This window comes from Plasmodium inui, assembly GCF_000524495.1.
Source record: "Plasmodium inui San Antonio 1 unplaced genomic scaffold supercont1.71, whole genome shotgun sequence".
NCBI classification, from domain to species: Eukaryota; Apicomplexa; class Aconoidasida; order Haemosporida; family Plasmodiidae; genus Plasmodium; species Plasmodium inui.
Genome location: NW_008481905.1, coordinates 24,364 through 34,027, shown reverse-complemented (window position 1 = coordinate 34,027; position 9,664 = coordinate 24,364). Strand labels below are relative to the sequence as shown.

The following is a 9,664-nucleotide window of genomic DNA, read 5'->3' as shown; positions in this document are numbered from 1 at the left end:
ACTGTTAACTTATGATTTTCTCTCTAAGGATATTTTAACAATGTGTGATTTCTACTGCGGTGTCTTGAATGAGTCCTGCCTTGTTTCGTACAGAAGCATCCGGATGAGAGTGAGCATTTCGTATAAATTCCATGTTTGTGTGTGTCATAGAACAGTGTGGCCTAATTTGGTAGGTGCGCGGGAATACAGAAACCCATAGGCCATGTTTATCATTAAGTGAAAGAAATGGACAGTATTCTTTTTCCACTTTCTTCCTATTTGTCTAGGCTCTTATGTATAACGAGTATTTAAGAGAACAAATAAGGGGACTACTCTCAGGAGCATTATGGCAGGATTATTAAAAATAGGAAATTATGCATTCACCATTTGGACATTTTTTGTCCCTTGTATGTTACGGAGAATTTGTCTACTCCCACATTGAAGACGAGTGGGGCATACAGTCGTAGATGAAATGTCTCGCGGCCTTCAGATATGTTTCGCCCATCATGAGTCGCAATTGGTGAGTTGCCTTTGACATGTGTTTTGCATTGCAATTGTGCCAAACAGTGGGGTTGATTATCTTCCTAATGTGTTAACTATTTTACATACCTCCTGTCCGTGTCTTTGGAAGAACGTGCCCCCTCTGTTTTCCGGGCAGGAGATCCTCGCATGTTTCTGTACTCTGTATTTATCAAAGTTCTCTCAGGTCATCTCACTTTAGGGCATTCGTATGAACACCATTCCAATGTAACATGTAAGTATGCCTCTCCTATTTCGCCCCTGAAGAGGTTCTACTCCAGCTACTTCATTATCATGATGGTGAGCGCCTCTGTATTATTGTTCGTTTGTCTCCTCTTATATGACGCGTCTAAATCTTTGTGGTTTATACTCAGCGTGATTTCCTCTTTTTTTTTGACATGTCAAGAAAAATTCTCTGTGTATCTGCTATGTTTGGGGACGTTTCTATGTTCTCCTCGTTCAAATAGTTTCTTATGTGGCCGTTCATGTAGAACTTCACGTCTTGTGAATCCTATTGCTTTTTGTATTCATCCAGAAGCATCATGAATAGCGTTATCAACAGTTCCGTATGTACTGCTTCATCTGTGAGTACACACAATTTGTGGTTATGCACCTCCCGTTTTTCTTTATGGCATCTTGTCCCCGACGGGTTATCAGTCGTCTCATATATCACATGCTCGGCTGTTTCCCTCTGGTAGACCCTTATAACTTTCTAAAAAGAACTATCTGGAATATATCGTTTCATACGTATGTGTTGTTTTGAAACCTAATTGTTACATACACGCCCTCGCCTTTGTAGGACAAGAGTATGTCGTTCCTAGTTAAATTGATTGCTTGTAGACATTAAAATTTCCTGAATGCATTGTTCTTCCATTTTGCGTCTTTGGTGTAATCTGTGGAATTAATTGTTTTCTTTCAACATATCAAAAATATTCAAGTATCTATGTTTTAAATTATGCCACAGATGTTTTGGTATGTACAGATGACCATAGTTGTGTGCATCTATTCCCATTATGTTTCTCCGTCAGGTAATTCCACCTATCACACCTTTATTTATCATAAATGTTTGCACCACTACTTGAAGGAAATGTTTCTTTGTAAATTTGCATTCTTCTTTTTTGATTCATCTAAAAGTTCTGTATGTATATATAGAATATTCTGGGGAGCATTCCTCTCTTATTTTGCCTGTATACATTTTTTCAGATTTTTTAATTACATATTAACTATTCATATTCAGGGTTGTGCAGTTGTACTTCGTCACTATCTTATAGCCCTCTTCTTTTCGCAGTTATGGCTACACATTGTTGTCTGTATGTGTACTCATCTTCAGGATCTGCGGTTTTCCTATTTGGAAGCAAGAAGGGACTCTATCAGCGTATCTTGCACTAGGAGAAGTTGGCACAAGGGGTTAGCTCTAGTTCCGCCCCGTCGCCAAATACTTACCACGGCGCACTAAATGATATTTTTCCTGTTTGCATAGATATATTTATACTTTCATAAGAAAGGTGAGCTCTCTAATCAGACTCCTGATTATTAAGATAATAGATGAAACCTGAATAGAGGCAATAGCATCATTATGTAGTGCTGGGGGGGCTACACGGCGTCTGTGGTGTCCTCAGGATTGCCAATTTCGTGTCCCAAAAGTGGTAAGCATAAGGATAGAGGAGGGAGCATCCGTAGCACTTAAGGACATTATGTAGTCCCCACAGCGCAGGATTTATGTGTGGTGGGTTGTGACCGATTTGCATAAACTGATAGGTAAAGCACCGAGGCTGGTGGATAAAATAGACTGAAACTACTGGGGGAGGGAATTTGAAGGGACGCGCCTTGCGTAATATCCGCGCGTGGGGGATTGGATGCAGGAGACATTCAATCTTTACGTACAATATCAGGAGATTGAATAATTCGGATGGTAAGTATACTTTCCGAATCTGTAATTATTTTACATTTATATTTTCCATGTGTATACCCAGTGGCATTGCTTTCAACCTTTCAACACTGAGAACTGCAGTAGAAGTTGATATTGATGCATTCCTACCTGCCGCGGAATTTGATTCCTGACGGAGCTACCATGCTTCAGATGTGCGCTTAAATCTTTTGCAATCCTCACCGGTGCTCTGAAAATTTTTCCATGGATGACGTCCTCTCATTTGGTGTGGCAATATTTCACGGAACTTCTGAATAATAACCTAGGCGTTGAAAGATATTGTCAGACCGAGTAACTGCTGTAAAGTCCCGTTCGGATGAAGATGTATCAATAGTTGCTGTTAGTATAAGATTTTTATTCGGTATAATGATTTTTAGCGTATGCAGGCACTGTGTTCCTTTGTGCCAACGTAATGAAAGTCGCAAGAAGAATTCTTTTCATTCAGGAGTCAAGTACCAAGAACGTGTGCACATTCCAGTTCTCAAAGTATGCAGGACAATTCTACCGTACCAATTAAGGCTTGCATTATTCTTTCGTATAAATAGTCAGGATTCAAAGAGAAACCAGAACCTGTAGGGGGGGTGAATTAGGTGGTCAAAGGACTCTACATAGTTAAATAACACATGTTTCTTGGTTTTTCTTGGGGGGTGAAGGTTGTGATAAAACGTTTATGGAGCAGTGTTTGAAATCACCTAGCACCTGGTCTAAATGAACACGTTCGATGTGTGTGTTATAATCGTGGTACACTCCCTTACTATTATTCAGGTGAGTAGGAAATCTAGTTTTATATATCTCGCATGGAGTTCGACGTGTCCAATGCTACGTCCATAATATCGGTTAAAGGTAAATATTCTGAACTAATAATTCTGCCTATATTAGATTGTGTATTATATTGACCTTTTTGTTTTACATCACATTGTCATGCCTGATATTCTCCGCGCTGATGTGTGCATATTCTGGAACATCATCTAATAGATACATATTGTGTTATGAAAAAAGAAATTTCAACACTGCGGAGATGTCATGAAGAAGTACATCAAATAATGGTTTGGCTATGCATATTATATGTCTTAGGCCGAAAAATACCATTTCGAGAAAATCTGCACTTTAGTTTGCTGCGCCTTCAGATTCAGAAGAGAGCGTTATTTTTCAATAAAATGATAACAGTCGGATTAGGAACATAGGTATTGTTTATAAATCCGTGTTATATTAATAAAGTGTGCGGAAGACGCCGCCCTGCCGATAAAATTCAGTCCCTTCATCATGAAGTGGAACGTAGTCTGTTCGTTACTTATCTATAAGGGAGTACATTGAAATTGAAAAGCATCTGCCAAGAAGAAGAATAGCAGAAAGAATTGTACTATTATACAGTACGGGCCATGTCATGATACGGCATGTGGTAAAACTCTGGGGCTTCAAACATCATGTATGGATTTATCAGAGACTGTAATATATAACGTTAATTCACACACAATCGCGGAATGAAATGAAGATACCGCATATAAAGCGGCTTCGTAGTCCTAGGTTAACCATGTGTTTTTCGAATAAAGGAGGTTATTTATAAATTCTCCGTCTTCTTCTGCTTCGGCTGCTCAGTTTCCTCTGATTAATTAGTTTCCTTTTATTGCTGATCGTGAACTGCTTCAGGCATTTCTGGAAACTATTTTTGCGCGCTATAAAAGTAAGCACACGTGCAGTAATGCCTTGTTAATAATGCACAACGAAAGGCATGGGTGTGGGAGGAGAAAAAAAGAATTGCAACAGATTAACTATAGCATATAATATGTCGTGTCATTGAACTGTATAAGGCGCGTATATTATGGGATTTAATTTCGTTTGAAAAAGTGACTCCTTGTTGAAAGCATATGGGTTCTTCGTTATTTATGGACGGATTCCATGCACTGTCCATATATTATGAAGTAAGAAAGGGTACCCTCTTGGCATGGTGTTTTGAACTATGTGAATCACAGAGAATATACCCCCTTGGTCTGTATGATATTACATGTAGGACCACAATTGGGAATAATATGTAACATAAATTCATTTTTATACATAATTCTTGCGGGATTTATTTTATAGAGCTGAAGCTAAGAGCAAGTGTCGGCATAATTTCTATATTTCGTACAACATGACCACCTCATGGTAAAGGGAGCCGTAGAATCAGTGAAGTATATAACCACGTGAAGTTACGGAAAGAAGATGTTTCTTCCTTTTCAATCTTTTTAGAATATTTCACAGAGCATTACGAAACCGGACCCGCGAGAAAAAGAAAAAAAAAAAGCGCTTTAAGGTGTGCCTTATCTTGCTCACTACGATGTATATTTCCCCTTTACATTATGTACACCTAATACTAAAATTCATGAAAAGAAAAGGATCACAAGGAAAAAATGGGAGCAAATATAGTCTCTACGGAATACTGAGTAATATAGCAGAGTCCCCAACTATACTGTTCGGATTCGGTGAGAAAGTCATCATTTATTATTCTTCACTAGTTCATTACGTAACTGAATCTATTTTTGTGGACATTTTGAAGGACGAAAAGAGGAGTGATGAGTGGTATTATAGATTTATCTCACTGCAGGGACGGGGGTAACATTATCTGGTTCGTGCTGTAAATAGTCCTGTGTGACCTGTAGTATATTCAAATGTTCAGCTGACCGTCTATATTCTTTTCTTGCGCAACGCAATTATTTGGATGGGGTCTGGTCGTTAATACATCAGCTATGGTATTGTATAACGTGTAAGGTGTGGCATGATAAAGGACGTATATTTACGGAGAAATCAATTTTAGTATAGTGTATGTGGATAGAATATGTAACAGCTGCAATTTTAAACAGCATGTGGGCTTCCAATTACCTGGGCATAGTGTAACACAAATTATGATTGGAGACCGTCCTGTTTCATAATATAGAAAGGGTGAACTTTTTCCATCGTGATGTCCTTTATATATGGCTCATGATTCGTACACATACCAGGAAGCATTTTTTTCGTTTTCTTTTGTTCTGGTTCCTTCTCCGCTACACTGACATGGGGTTTGGACGTAATCTACAAAAGGGGACTGCAGGGACAAATATTAACAGGTGTAAATGTGTTTATACAGGGCGGCTGTCAATATGCTTATATGCATTCTGAACATTGAGGTAGATACTGACAAAAACACCATTGCGAATTCCCTAAGGAAAACATGCAGGTTGCTGTTAACATCAAATAATTCTATCACCAGGCACGCGTGACATGGAAAATATGTCTTAGACAGTTGGACAATAAAACTGCGTTCAGATTAGCAGGGGAATTCCATGGGCTGATTGCGAGGGGATACATAAATCCGCCGTTGAGAAGTTAAATATTATGCTCCTTACATAAGATTTCGCAAGGAATACTCCGTGCCTTATCAGGGAGTAAATTGATTTGGTTGCCCCATATGGATGGAATCGATTTTGAGATTAAGACAATGGCGACGTCTGCATATTTATTTATTTTAATAGAAGGGGGGTTCTTCCAGATTACACATATCAAATAGTCGTGGAGAAATTCATATAAAATGTGTTTCCTCATGTTGTACATAAGTAATGAGTATTAATAGTAATCGATGTGTCACAATCACGTTAATAAGAAATGGTTTCCGCGTTATAAACACACCTTGGGTAGCGTCTTATAGAAATGAAGGGAATTTTAATTATTTATAGAAATCTGGAACAGGCGAATCTTAATAGAACATGCATGGTTTATACGTGTATCTAAATTGAAGACAATGACATATATTTATATATACAGAAAAGATGAGCACTTCATATAATCAATTATAAATAAAATTACACCAGGAAGAATAGAAGAAGGAAGAACATAAAGAAAAATATGAAGACATCGATTCCATGGAAGCTGTAGCATTAGTGTAAAATTACATATTCCAAATAGGTTCTCTCTTTGTATTCATGATAAATATCGTCTCTGTCCTTCGCCGTTTATCTATTGTCACATTCTATGCATTGAGAAAAGAAAACAGCAAATAGAAGGAGATGAGTGAGGTGGAGTCGCTCACATTCGGGGAAGAATTCTGTTGCATATATCCGTTACAGACGTCTTTTGCTTGGAACGCCCATGTCTGTTTTATTGTACAAGAAAGGAGCAATCTTTTATAAGTAAGATTTTATCTTTATTGAGAAGCATTACTTTTTTCGCCATCACCTTCCTGTGTAGCGCAATCGTTATGAGACACCTTAAAAATTAGTAAGACTGGATGAGGAGATTTATATGAGTGCACACTTTAGCAATTTCTCCATGACCGCTATAATGGTACATATAGCTATATATACGTATGTATACATCTATATATATGTTTGTGTCGTAATATTATCTTGATAAGTGGAATAAGGCTAATATACTCCTTGTAAGCAGCTATAATAGCACAGGCGCCACACCTTGGTATACCGGAATGGGTTTTGCACATTGTAATAACCCACATATTAGAATATAATGTTGATTTCGTACACATGGTGAGCTTTACGGGAGAATTGTTCCCAGAAGTGTTTGGGTATTATTCCTGGTTCCATAAAGTTCGCAATACTCGACATTTCCTTTATTGGTGTGTACTGATTGACGCGTGAAACTATACGGGCTAACTAGAAGCCGAGGTAACAGGCAGGGTTCTTTCAGCATAGAAAAATGCCTGAAGTTAGACACAAACTGTGAGACAGATTTCTGCTAAGTATACAATTCATAATTAACTGAAGAACTTCATAGTTATCTATCTGGATAACACTACGCCAATTCATGTCAGTCTGGTATCTTTTTAGAGGATATATCGTTCAGGATATTGAGTTCAAAAATCAAGTAATCAGCCGATAATGGTGTTAGTGGAACTGTTAAATTTATCACAACATCAGTTTAATATTAAATAAGGAACAAATCCATTTCAAATGAGGGGATTGACTAAATGGGAAGAAGTATGCGGGTGAATAGTAAGAATTAAGCCTTCTTCGCCGTACGATAAAATGTGCGGAGGACAAGATATTGCAATAATTATATTTAAAAGTTCCTCTTGTCCCGTTACGGGAGTTGCTGACTACTACAAATGTGCTAACGCGATTCGATTAATTCGGTTGCGGGGATTACTTGTTATGGGCAAAATCTAACAAGGAGAAAAACAGAAAAATACCAGTATTACCTCCGTATGTGAACCAAGGGAGCATATAGCGCATTCCAAGTATATCAATGAAAACCAAACCAAAATCGATAGGCCATGACAAGAATCATGATGCACCAATTGATTCTGATTACCCCTAGATATATATAATGCAAGAACAAAAGAAGATAGTGAGGGGATTGTGGGAGTGGTTATAATATATTACAACGGATACATCATAAATATTAAGAAAAAATTCCAGTATTGGATGATGAAAACAAACTGAGAATAGAAGATGTGTCTCAGTATAACCGGGTTGTCCATTCTGCATATGATGAATTGTAGTAAACTAAAAAAGGAATATACGGGATTTCTCATTTGGAAATGTTAAGCGAATTAACATTATGGGTCTGAACTGAGGAGGCATCAATTACGAGAGGCATAGGGAGTATATTGGCCGAAGAGATAGAGGTAATTTACATGCCTCTATACGTTGCTGTCATTTATCGATAACATCCTATGTGTCTTTGAGCTTCATACATGTGACCATAGAACATATATATACCCATGGATATACATACATATATGTATATCTTTCCCCTTCTATAGGCTGGATGAGTTCAACTGTGATAAAAATAAGAAGTTTTAACCTCGTGAAGTATGATAATAATCTGACGTCATAGAAAAGGAATAATACCCAGACAGAGAAGAAGAAGCGGACAGAATGATACCAGTGATACATATTTTTACGGGGAAAAAAAATATAGTTAGCAGCATATGCAGATTCAGATTAGAAGATTGTCCATTTGGCATAAGGATGTGCCCCTTATAATTACGTGATTTTTCATGACTTGTTTTATCTATGCATATATGAAGGGAATAATGGATTGTTGAAATTGAACTGCTATAATATCAGTTGTAATTTCATATTGAACTTTAATTGTATGTTTCATACCATTAGAAGGGCTGCATTAGCGTATAAATGTGTCTATGCCCTTCTGTGGAAACCCCTATGAGTGCACTGGAATAGAGATATGCAGATGCAATGGGTAAAGCGTGGAATGTTGGGCCGTCGTGTTGATATAGCTTCCTTTATAGTTACCTTACTTTTGTGAATGCGTTCTCATGCCCTATTCTTTTTGTCAGTGTGTTTTTTGATGTTACGATATCTTCACCAGTATCCCCCCCCATGTTGCATTATTCCTATGTATCTTTTCTCATGTTTCAGCATTTTTATGAGAGTATTTCTTCATGGCGCTCCTTTTTTATATATGCGGGTTCATGTGGGCGAATTTTGCGAACGTGGTTTCACGTGGGATAATTTTCGCGGACGTTGTTTCATGTGGCCTAATTTTCGCGGACGTTGTTTCCTGTGGCCTAATTTTGCAAAGGTTCCTTCATGTGCCGTTTCTTGCGAAGGTGATTTCTTCTGGGCTAATTTTTCGCGGACGCTGTTCCATACTGCGTAATTCCTAGCGCACGCGTTTCCATTTTGTGTAATTTCTCCACGACGTAGTTTCATGTGGCTTAACCTGGTCAGAGTTGTTTCATGTGGATCAATTTTTGGGGGGGCCCCCTCATGTTTTATATCTATCGCAGGGAAGCTTTTTCGTTTCGCTTCATTATATATATTTCTCTATTTAATTTCTTCATGAGGATACACCTTTCTGCCGCATTCCTTTCACGAGAATTTCTGGAGGGTTCCTTTATGATGACATCCCTCGCAGCATCCTTATGAAGATACCACTTCAACTGGAATCTTTATGAAGATGCGTTTATCTGCTGCATTCTTATGACGATTTCTTCTGTGTCGCTTTTTCATGCTGCTTTTTTTTTCTACATTTTAATGATGCTCTTTGTGCGAGTCATGGCGCTGTCCTTGTCTTACGTCACTGTGATGTGTATTGTTTCGCGGAGGCACTGTGATGCGTACTCTTTTGCCGCGGGAGTATGATGCTTTCTCTCTGTGTAGCATCTTTCTAAGGATGCTTATATCTGGTATTTGCCTATAATAATGCTTCCTTGTGTTACATTTTTGCATAGCTATATCCTTCCTGTTGTGTTAATATGAAGATGTTTCTGCGTGTGGCCCCTTCTCCAGGATGATATTTCCTGGT

The 9,664-nt window shown here is 38.1% G+C and overlaps 2 protein-coding genes across 2 annotated transcripts; one reads left to right on the top strand and one right to left on the bottom strand.

The window, feature by feature from the left end:
- Positions 1-4,784: 4,784 nt before the first annotated feature.
- On the top strand, positions 4,785-5,018 carry C922_05428 (hypothetical protein; the record flags this gene model as incomplete). Its single annotated transcript, XM_008820999.1, has 1 exon — positions 4,785-5,018. One exon carries the CDS (start codon positions 4,785-4,787, stop codon positions 5,016-5,018), a length of 234 nt encoding a protein of 77 aa, XP_008819221.1.
- Positions 5,019-5,764: 746 nt separating this feature from the next.
- C922_05427 (hypothetical protein) lies at positions 5,765-5,980 on the bottom strand (the record flags this gene model as incomplete). The annotated part of the gene is made up of 1 exon (XM_008820998.1): positions 5,765-5,980. The coding sequence occupies one exon, from the start codon at positions 5,978-5,980 to the stop codon at positions 5,765-5,767; it is 216 nt and encodes a 71-aa protein (XP_008819220.1).
- Positions 5,981-9,664: the final 3,684 nt, after the last annotated feature.